We start from the raw sequence: 15486 nt of genomic DNA on the forward strand, positions 1-15486 counted from the left end.
TTCGCTATCCTAAATTCAAATCATTTCTAAGCAAACTTCGGCAACTTCGAGCGTATCTATCTATCTATCTATCTATCTATCTATCTATCTATCTATCTATCTATCTATCTATCTATCTATCTATCTATCTATCTATCTATCTATCTATCTATCTATCTATCTATCTATCTATCTATCTATCTATCTATCTATCTGTCTGTCTGTCTGTCTGTCTATCTATCTATCTATCTGTCTGTCTGTCTGTCTATCTATCTATCTATCTATCTATCTATCTATCTATCTATCTATCTATCTATCTATCTATCTATCTATCTATCTATCTATCTATCTATCTATCTATCTATCTATCTGTCTGTCTATCTATCTATCTATCTATCTGTCTGTCTGTCTATCTATCTATCTATCTATCTATCTATCTATCTATCTATCTATCTATCTATCTATCTATCTATCTATCTATCTATCTATCTATCTATCTATCTATCTATCTATCTATCTATCTATCCGACTACGACATTTAGCTCTTCTGGTAGTTTTGATAATAGGATCCATACCAAAATTGGTTTAGCAGGACTGTATGACGAGCATACGTAACTAGTCATAACATGAAAATTTTGACATGTATGTCATGAATGTCATGATTTTCCTGTCATGGTCTTGCTGCTCCGGCGACGGTTTCGTTCACATGACATATCACAAATCTGGTATGGTGTGACATGACTCATGACTAACATGAGTCACAGGCCCTCACGTGGAAGTCAAGATATGCGTGTCATGTAAGAACATGACTACGTGGCACGCTCATAATGCGCTGACGCTCGTTTTGCTAGCTTTACATACACCAAACTTGGTATTTATTACGTGACGTGAATGACTAATGAAGGTATACAACTAGTGCAAACATAATAATCATGACATGCATGTCATGTAAAAACATGGCTACATGCCACGCCCCTGATGCGCTCGCGGTTGTTTCGCTAGCTTCACATATACCAAATTTACCCACGTATTCTAGAACGTCCCTTCACTCAACGCTTCACCTTCACTTGAGAAAGCCGACGGTAGCGTCATCTCTAAGAACGGCAAGTCACTGCATATCAAGAATAATCTTCTGCGATTCTTGAGTAGCGCAGCCTCATTTTCAGCCGAGTAGTGGCGCACTGCTTAACTCTGTCAAGTGAAGGGTAAAAGTCGAGTCGAGAAGCGTTTGTGAATACGGTGGTTAGTATTACGTACGTGAATGGATGACAAAGATATACCACTGATGCAAACATGATGATCATGCAACACGTGTCTTGTAATAACATGACTACATGCCACGCTCATTATGCGTACGCGGTCGTTGTCCTAGCTCCTCATATAGGCAATTTGGTATTACGTGCCATGAATAGACGACGAAAGTAAATGACACGTCCAAATATGACCATCTTGATATGCGTTAACAAAGTGGCCGATTAGGCTTGGTTTAGCATACTTAAGGCTCAACAGCACTTGTCCTATTTTTTTCCTGTCCACCGTGTATTTTTTCGTGCTATTAAACATCAAGTATAATATGTGTGTCCTATTAAACATGACTACACGCTACGTGGCCGTTTTGCTAGCTCCACATATACCAAATTTCGTATAACGAGACGTGAATAGACGACGAAAGTAAATGACACGTCTAAATACGATAATCATGACATGTAAATGACATGTGGCATATTTACGTCCGCCGCATAACGTTGTGCTCATTTTAAAGTAACATATCAACCTTGCCCATCATCGTGTCATCAATTCCAACAGTACGTGGGATCTGCCAAATCTTTTTTGTATTACACTGTGTGTAATACAAAAAAATACACTTTTGTTATTCATTATTATTATTGTTTGTATAATACTGTTATTAACCACTCTCCTCTGTAATACTTCGGCCCTGAGGGTACAATAAATAAAATGATATGAAATGAAATAAAAGGTTGTAAAGCAGGAAGGCATGATCTGTCTAATGATATTCACCGCGTGTTTACAGGAGTTTTCCAGGGCCATAGATTGCGAAGAGTCAGGGATAGTAGTTAATGGAGAATATCTTAGTAAGCTGCGATTCGTGGATGACATTGCTTTGATTAGTAACTCAGAGGACGAACTACAGCTCATGATTACCGAACTGGACAGGCCGAACAGAAAAGTAGGCCTGAAAATAATAAGCCTACAACCAAAGCAATGTGCAACAGTCTCGCCAGAAAACAGTGCTTTGTAATAAGTGGAGACTCGTTAAAAGTGCTAAAGGAATATGTCTATTTAGGACAGGTAGTAATGGTGAAGTCGAACCATGAGAGTGAAGTAACTAGAAAAATCAACATGGGGAGGATAAAATTCGGTAAGCATTCTGAAATCATGAATGGTAATCTGCCACTAGCCCTGAAGAGGAAGGTATATAGCAATGTCATCTTGCCCGTAGTTACCTGCGGGGCAGGAACCTGGAGGCTTACAAAGAGAATGAAGCTTAAAGGTGCCCTGAAAAACTTTTTCAAGTAACCATGGAATGAATTCTCTGGAAGAGCTTATTGCCTCACGAATTCAACACCGCCAAAATTTTAAGAATCTGTTCAGTGTGAGTGGAGTTACAAAGATCCATCGCATGCTGCAATCGCATTCTCTCTCCTCTCGTCCCGACGAAAGCGCTGGCAGCTAGTGAGGGAGGGATGTCAAGATCACAGAAAATACGTCACGCACGCTTCGTGACCATGAGACTTTTTTCTTTATTTGATTGTGCGGCTTTTTCAGTGTGATCGTGCGCGCACGTGTGGACAAGTCGTGGCCTCCCGCGGCGATCTTCGTAACGACCGAGCGCACCATGTTCAAATCAGCCAAAGTCTAATACATGGGCTTTTTACGAGTGATTTTTGATCGCAATCCATTCTTTGTAGAAAAAAAAAGAAAGCAATTATTAGCTGACTTTATTAATTTATTGTGAACTCAACGCCACGTGCTGCGCTGTAATATTTGGTTCGCGTGTTCTCGGGAGCCTCTACTACTGATTGTCAGCGTTGTCTGAATATGCTCAGAAAGTGTTGCAGGGCCCTTTTAAATTGAGGACGACGAAGCAAGCGATGGAAAGAAAAATGCGTGGAGTAACCTTGAAAGACAAGAAAAGAGCAGAGTGGGTCAGGGAACAAACGAGGGTTAAGGATATCACAGTTGAAATCAAGAAGACGGAATGGACATAAGCCGACCACGTAGTGCGTAGTAGGCAGGATAACCGCTGTTCAATAAGAGTAACTGACTGGATTCCCAGAGAAGGCAAACGCGCAAGGTGCCGACAGAAAGTTTGGTGGGCTGGTGAGAATGAAACGTTTGCAGGTACAAAGTGTAAGCATAAAGCAGAAGGCCGGGTTGATTGCCGGATCATTGGAGAGGTCTTTGTCCTGCAGGGGGCGCAAGTAGGCTGATGATGATGATATTGATGTTGTTCACATAACAATATATGCCGGCGATGTTGGGCTTTGGTCTTTGACTGTAAACCATCTCCAAGCACTTACGTCCAGCAGGCTGCCACTTTAGCCTGCTCATATCTCTGCAAACAAGGTATTTCTCTCTCCACCGAGAAATGTGCGTTGTTGGCTCTTATTCGCAATACTATGACACTGTACCCTGTTTCTATCAAAGTACAAAATGTCTCAAGCCACAAGACCCTTCGCTTGCTTCGTGTGATTACTGACGTGGGCCTTTCGTGGTGCGCTCACTGCACTTACCCTTGTTTATATAATTCAGTTCCTGTGAGAAAACACTTCAACGCATCGATAGGTTTCATGATGCATCTATACAAAGCTCTGTTTCTCGAACTTTTACGTTAGAGCTGGTCGTTGCTGGTAAATACATGCAGGACAAACATCCGCACCCGCAATAGCTTTTAATATCAGGCACTACACACGTGCTTAAAATTACCACGCTCGCTGCCCCTCGACTCATGGAATAAATACGATCGCGTGAGAAGATCTGATTTCAGCATACATGACCACTTACAACTCAGGAAGCACACATAAAACAGCTCTGCTGAGTTCTCGGTAAGCATATTTCTGCCTTGCCAATTGAGAAACCGCAAGCCATGTTTTCCAAAAAAATTTTCACAAATACAATTTTTTACATCTGGTTTTAGTCCAGCAGCAAGACCTCCGTCGCCCCCTTGTTTCCTACGACAACCACATGTATGCCTCACTATTCTGGGAAGTATGGAGAAGACACGTAATTAAACATTGACGACAGGCGACATTGTCACTGCACTGAAAGAGAAATATGGCCAAACTACCCGCATCTCCGAAAATTGTTCGGTCTCCGCTGTTGTTATGCCGACATACGAAGTAGTTATCAAGTTCAAGGTGTCCCACAGAACGAATGAACAGCAGTGGAGCTTGCCGCCTTACGTATATACTGTTATCCTTTCTGCCGCTGAAGTGCAGCCTCCAAAGTTCACGGTCTTTTGCGACTCTAAAGCATCCCTTCAGAGTTTACAATCAGCCTTCCGTTGAAGGGTGGACAACCAGTTAGTGAACGAAATGATAGAAGTCCTTCCTCAAGTTTTTATCAAAGGGGCATGACGCTGTGTTCCAATAACTGCCGGGACATTGAGATATTGTCGAGAATGACCTCGCTGATGATGCTGCCCGGTCCACCCACGAGGACGACCAGACAGCCCCTATACTCTTTTCAAGAACAGACGCGGCAAGAGGCCTTCGGTGATTCGCTGTCACAGTGTCGCAAACTTGGTTAAGCGACCCCAGTGTAAGAAACCGCCACCCACACAAACTTGATCCATCGAAAACGCTTGAAGCTCCATCGCACCTCTCCCGCCGTGACGCATCTTTACTGTGTCATCTGTGGTAAGAAGTAGCTTTCATGAAGCCGCACTTTTTTTTTTGCATGGGAATGACAGACACCTCCATATGTGACTCATGCAACAGTTATGAAATAATAGAACATATGCCGTGTTACTGTGATTGCGTCGTGAGCGAGCGCAATGTTTTATGCATTGCATGGAACAAATTTGTCGACAAACTGTTTTCCAAAGAGAAGATTCTCATATCACGGCTGTATGTGTCGCAGGCCCACAAAGCAACGCGAGAATTGCTACTGTTTTTAAAATCGACAAGGTTAAGGCACTCTTGTAGGCGTGTGATGGACACGTGCCCAAATGTCCCCTGATGGTGCTTTCTTACCTCTTCTTTCATTTCTTTCAATCCCTTCATACCTTCTCCTTAGTGTAGGGTATTGAACTGCACGAGCGTCTGGTTGACATTCCCGCCTTCCATACCTTTTCCTACCTTCGTCCCCTTCCTTATTCTATCATGTGATGTTTTCTTGGTTGCGCTTGATTTTACTTATTCATTTTCCCTTACGAATACATATCCATAGAGTTATCGCGCAGTGGAAAGGGGACGAACATAACTAGCGAGAAGTGAAAACATGAAAGCATTTTGCACATATCTATATCACTATAATATGAATAGCAAACGTTATTGAAAATTGAAACAAAAAATAGATGTTTAAAGCATTTAGCACATATATTTGTTATTTCAGGAGTGATTTGATAACATAGAAAAAACAAACCATTATCGATACATTTTCAAAGACATGTGTTTAACTATTCCGATCATATGCTTATTTAGGAAAAAATGGGTAGTAATAAGGGTTAGCTCTGCAGATGAAGGTTGAAAAACTTTTTTAACACAAAATTGTTTTATGCCGGAGTCCAACAAGACTTCACGGACGTATTTTCATCACGGTTATGGCGTTGTAAAAAGTGCACTAGCAGCTAACAAAAAAAAAATTAGAGCAAAGTGTTCCGTTGCCGGGAAACGAACATACGAACTTGTTCTCTGCAGTATTAGCCCCAAGCACGAACACTGGCGTCGCTGCAGTCGCGGCAAAGTGACGTCACGGCACGGACTCGCCTGCTCGGCCACCGACGGTCGCTGCTTTTCGAGCTCACCGAGTACCCGCTCTTCAGCGATACGGCGGTGATGTATTCTCAATTTCAAATTGTAGGTTTCTAAAGGTACAAATTAAAGGTATTTATTACTGTTACAAGTTAACTAAGCTGCAGAAACTATGGATCCACTTTGAAAATTAAGGTGCAGGACAGCGAGACATTAGTTGTTTCCACCATGCACGTACTCGACGCAATCAATGCTAAGAAATTTTTCGTGCTAAATGGGTTTGACTTCATAATAACTTGGCATAGACTACACGATTTAACATTTGTGTCGAAGTATTACAAATGAAATTGGGATGTTTACAGCTTGCTCACAAAATTGCAACTTACCGTGCGAGTTATGTCTGCCTCTGCAAATAATGTATCTCATTAGACAGAATTCCCCTTTGGGATGCAGGAGGCTTTAGATGGATCTGTCTTTCATACACAATCACTTATAATAGCGAGAAAAAAAGTAACGCTGCAAACCACTGAGTGGCTGCCGGAAATATGAGAAGTCGGTATACTCGTATCTCATGTACAGATTTATTCTAAACAGTCGTCAGGATTACGTAGTTGCATTCCTTGATTTACGCGAACAGGTGATTCGATCTACTATTAAGTCATAAACGGTAATGTACACTTCACCTATAAGCACAACTGATAGCAATCGTTTGCAAAACAAACACCAGAAGGTCAAAATGAGCTGTTTTGATGGCGCGCGCCGCTTCGTGACCCACGTGATAATGAAACGTTATTTGCCTCCGTGAAGCAACCACTGATTTCGCACGTCATGTTCATACACATATTGACTCTGTTTTGGAATAATCAACCGTGGGAAAAATTTATTCATCAGGTGGTTATCTAAGCTCGGACTTACAAGCGAAATCAGACGCAGTTTCTGGAACTAACCTTCAACTTGTTTTTCTAGTGAAATGGAGCACCGAAATTATTCTTCCCAAAAAATGTGAAGCTAAATAACGTGATTCAATATGAGCAATTACAAACAAGGAAATCCAAGGCGACAGCTGCGATGGTATTCTCGGGCTAGCAGCACTCGAGATATTTTGTAACGCTCAATACTAGCTTAGGCATGCGCCCACAGGAAAAAAAAAAAAACGCTGCCAGCAGTTACCTTGATGCGTCAGTTACTGATACATATTGTGGAGCCGAAACACTCGCATCTTTTTAAAGGAATCACCCATGAACAATGCCACCTGAAATGCAAGTACGCTGTCGTTTACGTATCGGAAGCGTGACGTGATTGCGAGGCACACTGCAGAGTAATCGTGGTCACCTCGCATTTTCTTAACCAGCTGCATATACATTGTCTTGCTGCTCACCCCCGTCGGAGTGCGTCTACCGTGGCCGTGAATCGAACCCATCTTCGAAGTAAGCAGCGCAACACCATAACGAACCTCACTGAAGCGTGTACGCTGGAACGCAGCCACTGTTGGTGATTCTACTGAAAAAAAAAAGTTGAGTTTTTCATTGATTTAACAGGAAAATCAACGGTGATGCTTTTGTCATATATATTGAGCGTGAGACAAGCAAAAAGTAAACGCTGGCAGCGCAATGGCGTTCGAAGCGAGAGCGTGTTATGTATACGCGCGACCACAAGATCTGAAGAGGCCGTGTCATGACGTCATGCAAACCTCCCAACAGGCGGCGCCACTCCAACTTCTCGGGGCTATTAGGTGGCGCTGAATGACTCCGCCACAAAGCGTTTGTTCTCCATCGTACCAAGGAAGAGCTATTTGTATGCAGCAATTACCATTGGTGGTACTCAGGGTGCCGTTGCACTTAAGCGTGCTCTTGTTATCACTATAGAAAGACGGTGAGCTTTAAGTACCATCGCTCCGCTCGTTTACGCATCTGCATTTTGTCTCACAGAACAGGGTCACCCATGCGCTCGCACTTATCCCGTGATTGGGGTGGTTTCTGCGTGTTTTGCTTTCACCCTAAAGTGAAAGTTACAGAGCGTGCAAGGGCACTTAGCTCGATGAGGCGGACGCGTTTGCAAAAGGAGCGTGCTGCTCAAACATAAAGAAGTAACAAATATGACCGTTGTTAATTCGCGCTCGTCTTGTGTGTACTTCTGAAGCGTTCTTTGTGCTTGAGCCGCGCGCTGCAAGTTCTGAGATACTTGTCGTTCTTCGCACGAATTGCAATCGGTAGCTTTTCGAATCATTTCTTGGCCCTTGTAGCAAAACTGTGGCTTTTTAATGGGCTTGTTGGGGCCGCCTTTGCGTGTGACTCGCAATATGCTGAGTCCAGATATATGGTAACAACTCTAGCACATACCTTAAACAAGGAATAAATTATGATCGTGAACGTTAGTCATGGAAATGGAGATGTACCAGTATGATTTTTCATATGTGGGGTTTAACGTTTCAAAACCACCACGTGATTATGAGAGACGCCGTAGTGGAGGGCTCCGGGAACTTTGACCACCTGGGGTTCTCTAATGTGCACCTTTATCTGAGCATACGGGCATACAGCTTTTCCACCTCCATCAGAAATGCAGCCGCTGCAGCCGGGATTCGATCCCGTGACCTGCGGGTCAGCAGCCGAGTACCTAGCCACTAGACCACCGCGGCGGGGCAAATGTACCACTATAGCCGTATACGTGGGTGCGTCCATGTTAAACGGTGTCAGATTCCACACACCAATAGACATTCTGCGAGCTCTCTTGTATCAATGCACAATAAATACTCAAATGTATACCTCTGTTAAAACACGTATCACTTTCCTGTTATACTGATTCTTAAGACGGAGAGGTTAGTCAGGTTTTCTTGTTATCACAGCGAGTAGATATAGATTGGTTCTAGAGAGGTAGTTATAGTGATGGGTGCCTGTGTTATAGCTATATATTTTGCGCATAGTATAAGCTTCATTTTCTGCCCATGCACACGTTGGAGATCTCATCCTAAAATAGTGTTTGTTTTTAAAACGTTTTTTATAATCCCATTTTTTTGGCCTGGGACTACTCTCATCGCACTGATATATCTTAAAACTTGGTAGCACAAAATCGAAGTGGACAGGCCGGAACGCAGAAATACAGGACATACGGCCCGGTATACGGTCCTCTGGTCTGAATTAAAATCCCCAATATATCATTTTTTCCTTCTAAATAACAGCATTATGTTGCAACACCTTCCCCAAACATGACAACCCGTCACTCACGCGTGTCATTGGGCAGAAATATCCCCTTGCTAGAAAAATTCATAACAGGAGTTTTTACCAATATAATCATGGAATACCATGCTTGAATTGCTTGGAAATACTAAATTTATTGGAGCCGCGGCCCACGATGTTTTTCAGAGCTTTGCGATTGCGACAAAAGATTTACAGATTTTTGCAACACTCAGTATTTCAGCGCTTCGCACAATTAGAGACCACAACGAATATTTTATAGACGCAATAAAACTAGAAAAAGGGAAGGCGACTGTGCAACAAAAATTAATGATCAAGTATATGGTAATTTTCCCCTATGCGAGAAAATCGCTCACCTTTTTTACCGAACCTCATTTTTTCCAGAATATCGCAAACTTTTCTCTGGCAGTCCCGATTTTTGCGCTTGACCCTCGGTAACACCTGGCCAAGAGCAGCGAGGGAAGATGTATTACACCACTGCAGATTGTTCCCTTCATACACCGCTCAACCGTTTCGTGGCCGCGAAGCACGTGTGTGCTAGAGAAGACCCAGGCGGAGATGGTCGGCAGCACTTGCTGACTCACGAGTGACCTGCCAAACACGATTAAGAGATCTGCAAGCAGGGCTTCCTTCGTTCAATGTACGTGCACTTTCACTGTAACAGAGCTGCGAGCTCAGCCGAAGCGAAACCAATTTCTGTCCCTGCGGTAGCTCCGGGCGATCCATAACTGACGTATAATCGTCGTCTCCTCTCACAGTGTTGACAACTTGTTTTCATAGACTCCTGTCGCGTGGAATGATAGGATTAATAAAGGCTCCAGGACGGATGCTACTCGCTGCAAGGTCACTCAGAATTGCCGCTGGAAGCAAGGGGGTGTCAACTAAGGGTGGCATAGCGCTGACCGGCTTCGTGCGCAGCTATAGTTTCTCTCCTGCTAAGATAAAAAAAAAGAAAAAAAAACGTCACAGCGGTGCACTTCACGCTGTTTGAAAGCTGTAACTGTAATCTTTTCAAGTGTTGTGGCACTTTTATTGCTTCATTTGGCAAGTCCTTTTATTAGCAAGGTGCGGCTTTTCGTCGGTGATTGTCTCTGATCGGATTATAATTGCCATTAAGTCGGCTCTTCTACAACATACGTCTCTATTATATTTTAAGTTTCTTGTCTACAACGATTAATTTTCTAGCGGAAGAGTTCTCTGAATCAGGCTGCGTACTGCGACGAGAAGTGCCTAGCCCGTTTTTCAATTTAGTGCCACACAAATAAATTCAATGAAAAGCACAATGACGAAAGTGCCAAAAATATTTATACTTCAAGTCGAAATACAGTTATAAATATTGAACTAAAACAAATGGGAGGTATAAATAACATAGAGCCTTGACCAGCCGGTTTGCATTGGGTGACTGCACTCTACGCACCTGTTGTGATTCAAGGTTTGCTCGGCTTTTTGGGCATATCAATTGCCCTGATGAAATTTTGCATTTTTAGCTCACTTTTTTTTTTACTGTGGGGCAAAACAACAAGCTAGGTGCCTGCAAGAGTCCGTTGCTTGGTGCCAGCTTCTCAGGAGGAAAGCTGCGTTCTTGTCCTTCTTACGGCCATGGAGCCTGCTCGTTTCCAAGAAGATAATTTTAACGAGTGACACTGTGCGTGCAAGTATAACATAGCCTAGCTCCTGAATAGTGAGCCTCCTACATATAGCCTCCTACTTATCCGTAAAACACGAAAGCACAGCTTAAAGTGGGAGGAATACTGCAATAAGTTGACGCCAAAATGCCAAAAAATCACTGTAGAATGTCACAGTACTGATGCAACGATGCAAAAAAAAGTAAATGTGAGGTTAGAATCTTGTTTGTTGATTTCTTAGTTCGCCCTCACTGGCACTTGTTTGGAAATTTTATGTAGGAGGAAGGGGGCATTATTTGCGTACCAAAAAAAAAAAAGGAAGTGATAAACGCAGTGAGTTCATTTTCGCGATACAGTGCCCACTCAAAATGCAACTCTCAGGATGAATAGCACACAAATGCTGTCTTACAGTCTTTCCTGTGTAAGAATTTTGGCAAAGCGACTTTACATTGTGATGTTTATTGTCGGAAGCAAATGCAATCTATCTATCTATCTATCTATCTATCTATCTATCTATCTATCTATCTATCTATCTATCTATCTATCTATCTATCTATCTATCTATCTATCTCTGTAATGTCACAATCCTGTCACGTACGTCATCTAACAGTCCCCCCCCCCCCCCCGAAAAAAACAGTGGCACATACCCGGGGTGGGTATGTGCCACTTGTATGCGGGTATGTGCCAAGTGTCGGGAAGTTAGTATTTACCCAGAAACCGCGAAAACACACAAGAATATTTTTAATTTTAATGCTTGATCGTTAGCAAAAATTGAACATCGGCCACGTTGACCGGACGAAGGCAAATAATAAATGCCATTTTCTCAGCAGCAATCGAATCCCATTATGCTGCGTAGCAATTAAGTATTGTATCAAAGAGCCGCGCAATCTCCCTACTACCTTTCAGATAGACCTTAATGCGCGTGAAACATAAATTGTTGTTGCAGTACTGGTTTTCTAATAAAAAACATTACATATGTACTCTTACGATACAGCCGTCTCGTCGTGTTAACATCAATTCTGGTCAGGTATCATCCGCTTAAGTTTATTGATGTAGCAGTGCCCAGGGCTACAATCCTCGCGAGTAGCAGCGCTTTATATCAGTTTACCGCTTTTGGTGTTGCTAACATCCATGTTGCTGTTGGCATCGTTACGCAAATGTAAATAAATGTAATCAAATCGTTAATAGACACTGATGCAGCTATTTAACGTATGTCTGCGCATACACATGTACATATCTTAGGCGTAATCTCGCAACGTTTCGCACAATGAAAAAATTACAACACAGTCAGCTTGCATGCACATGCATCGCACACCATCGACTCCCAAAGAACGTGAGATCTGCCAATTCTTTTTATAATAGGCATTCTTGATCGGTACTTCATGAGACGATCTTTCCACTTTATAATTAGACGCAAGATCACCACTCCTTTTTCATAAAGTTTACTTAAGCCCGTTTAAGTGGCACTCACTAATTCTAGCCACATTTACTTCTGTCGTTACCTCGATGCATCTTGGTGCGTGCCAAATCAAAGTAGGCGGTTTGGCGCACATAAACGTAATACAATAATGAATCACGCTGTAGCAGTGTCTGTGGTTTATTTTTGACAAGCTGGGACAATTAACAGGCGCCTAAATAAAAGAACACAGGTGTATGATATTGCGCCCCGATGGAAGCTCAAACTCTAACCCGTTTCCTCGCGATTATATATATATATATATATATATATATATATATATATATAGATATATATATATATATATATATATATATATATATATATATATATATATATATATATATATATATATATATATATATATATATATATATATATATATTTTTTTTTTCCGGTGTTTCTGTTATCTATCAGAGGTTCAGTATTCCGCTGTTCAGAAGCGTCATACATATGCCATCATTTTATCCTGCATGGCACTGTGGCTTAGTAACGTTCCAGCGTACACTGTAAGTACAACGCCTATACACCATCTCGCTGTGTGTATTAGTTTCTTACAGTTAGCACTAGGCTAAATCACGTGAATTGAATATAATTCTTTTTACAATTGTTCCTGACTCGAAACACGTATGCCTCAAAAGCACCTAGGAAACGATACAGGCATTACTGCCCGATTTCAAAGTCATAGGCAACTTCGGGTGACAACAGAGTTGAAATTCACATTTCTGGATGAACCACTGTATTTTCGGTGTTATTTCTTTCGTTTTACTTTTGAGCTTTTTTTTCAACCTAGGGTGGCATGGTGAAGGACAGTTTAATAATAATAATAATAATAATAATAATAATAATAATAATAATAATAATAATAATAATAATAATAATAATAATAATAATAATAATAATAATAATAATAATAATAACATAATGATATTAATAATAATAATAATTTTTGCTGCCACTCATGCAAGTTAATTCCGTATACGATAGGTATAGTAATTTATAAGCTACTTAATTCGCAGCTCTCCCTTGAAAGTATTGAGTGTAGCTTCCTCAAGAATACTTAATTCACCAGGCTTTCTTCTAATCATAATTGCTTGCTACCACCCATTCACACCAACTACGGTTATAAATTATCTAAACTCTCTACTATTCATCTTTAGAATAGTGTGCCAGTTGAACTTAAATCTGTGCTCCATTTTCACTAGTAAAACTTCAATAAAAAATTTTCTTTTAACTGCGAATTTCTCAGTTTAGCTACGGTATATAATTTTTTACCTTTCCTTATTTTTTGTGTTTATCCCTGTTTCCCCATTAAAATTCGTTTTTTTTAATTTCAGTATCTTTTGTGGACGTCTTATACTTGTATTCCGAATCAATTCTGTGTAACGTATTCGACTTTGCAGTGCATTGCTTTTTTTTACTATATGTCCCATTGAGACTTTCATTTTATTGTAGTATTTCATTTTTTATTTCCACTATCCTAGCATGTTGCTGATCGCTTTTCCTTGTAGAAGACTATTAGTACCATTTGCTCACCTTCTGTCAATTGTTTTCAATTCACTTTTGTTGTAGTTTTTAACTGAGGATTCGAATTTAAGTATGCATACTCTGGCACCCTCATTTGTATACAAGTGTTATGTACTTGATGCTTATGATGCTTATGTAGTATCTCGTGATTTACATTCTAAAACTACGATATTATTGAAAGAAACACCGTAGTGGAAGGCTCTAAAATTGTTGATGTCTTGGTGTTTTTCGATGTCCACTGACATCGCACAGTGCACGGGTCAATAGAATTTCACCTCCGGCGAATTGCAACTGTCACGGCCGCGATCGAACCTGTGACAATCGGAATATGATTTCCACCACTGCTCCATCGCACCGAACAACAAAGATCCGACAGACCTCCTTGAATTTCATCTTCACATCTCTCTCTCTATCTATCACCTCCGCTTGATTTGAGAGCATGCAAAGGAAAAGAGAGAATGAGGTTAACTATTTAGCATTTCAGTTAGACACCTTTTATCTCAGAAGAGTAACACGGTGCACATAACGCGAAGTGGTTGGTCAGCAAACTCGGGGAACCATGTTTTGTACAGAAAGGCGCTCGCACAACTCGTCCAGTTTCTGAAAACGCAGCATCGCCTTTAATATACTGATTGATTGATACGTAAGGTTTGACGTTCCGAAACCACCACAAGATTATGTGAGATGCCGTAGAGGAGGACGTCGGAAATTTCGACCACCTGGGGTTCCTTAAAGTGCTCCGACATCTGAGCACACGGGCCTACAGCATTCTCGCCTCCTTTGAAAATGCAGCCGCTGAAGCCGGGATTATATCCCACGACCTGCGGGTGCCTTTAATATACTGTAGCGCGATGAACGTAAAGCTGAGCCTATCCATTGTGCTCTTTTTTCTTTTGCTCGAATTGCGAAATGTTGTTTGCGAATTGCGAAATAGGATAGTCATCGCTTCACAATGACAGGAAACACTAGCGTGGAAAACTTGTCAGCGAGTTTTTCAATATCGCCACGACACGAAAACGCGAAAACGACTTCAGGTGTCTGCGTGTGGGCACCAATAAAAAAAGAGCTTGTGACCGTCTCTACTTTCTTTCTTTCTTTGTTTCTTTCTTTTTTTTCTTTCTTTCTTTCTTTCTTTCTTTCTTTTACAAAAGTAAATAGTATTTGCGCATCAGTGCACTCTGCATAGAACTAGCCGATTTCAGATGTTCACAAGGGTGAATACAGTGCTAGAAGAATCATTCAGAGCGTAGGACAAACACATCCTAACACTTTTGATGGGTTTTGTTCTTCGCTATGTATTGTTGTTCTACCACTGCTTTTACTCTTGAAATCACGGGCAGTTCGTGCAAATAATTTCTGCTTTTTCGAGATTCACGCTTACTGGCATTCTTGCGTTAAATGGGGTGACCACATGTTTTTCTGTCTCATGTGAATGTCTGTGAGCGTCACTTCAGAGGACTTGGAAGAGACGTCGCACTTCTATCCGCACAAACGTCATAGATATTAGTATACTGCGGACTCAGGTTGTGTGTTCGTATATATGCAAACTCCAGATCTCATTGTGTAAGCTTGGCAGCACAGACAAACATCACACGGAAGGAGCGGAACACCAGACAGCGCACCCCCATTCTTATGTGTCCCGTTTCTTTGAGGTGCCAAATTAACATAATGGATCTATACCGAATAGCTCGCCTATTAGCCCTTCTGAAGCTTTATTCTTAGTGACAAGTCTTTGCCACAATTCCAGGAGTGAGAAAGATGGTTAGCGTATC

General features: G+C 41.5%; 1 protein-coding gene across 3 annotated transcripts in view; it reads right to left on the reverse strand.

The window, feature by feature from the left end:
• Positions 1 to 11218, reverse strand: part of LOC119176925 (alcohol dehydrogenase [acceptor]) — an 84720-nt gene extending 73502 nt beyond the window's left edge. Inside the window, exon 1 of one of the 3 annotated variants that reach the window (XM_075878120.1) lies at positions 9463 to 11218. In XM_075878120.1, the coding sequence (XP_075734235.1) occupies positions 9463 to 9481 (19 nt within the window). In that variant the 5' untranslated portion in view covers positions 9482 to 11218. The remainder of the gene's footprint in view (positions 1 to 9462) is intronic. The other 2 variants (XM_075878119.1, XM_075878122.1) reach the window with 2 other exon arrangements.
• Between the last annotated feature and the right edge of the window lie 4268 nt (positions 11219 to 15486).

This window comes from Rhipicephalus microplus, chromosome X, assembly GCF_043290135.1.
Source record: "Rhipicephalus microplus isolate Deutch F79 chromosome X, USDA_Rmic, whole genome shotgun sequence".
In the NCBI taxonomy this organism is placed as follows: Eukaryota; Metazoa; Arthropoda; class Arachnida; order Ixodida; family Ixodidae; genus Rhipicephalus; species Rhipicephalus microplus.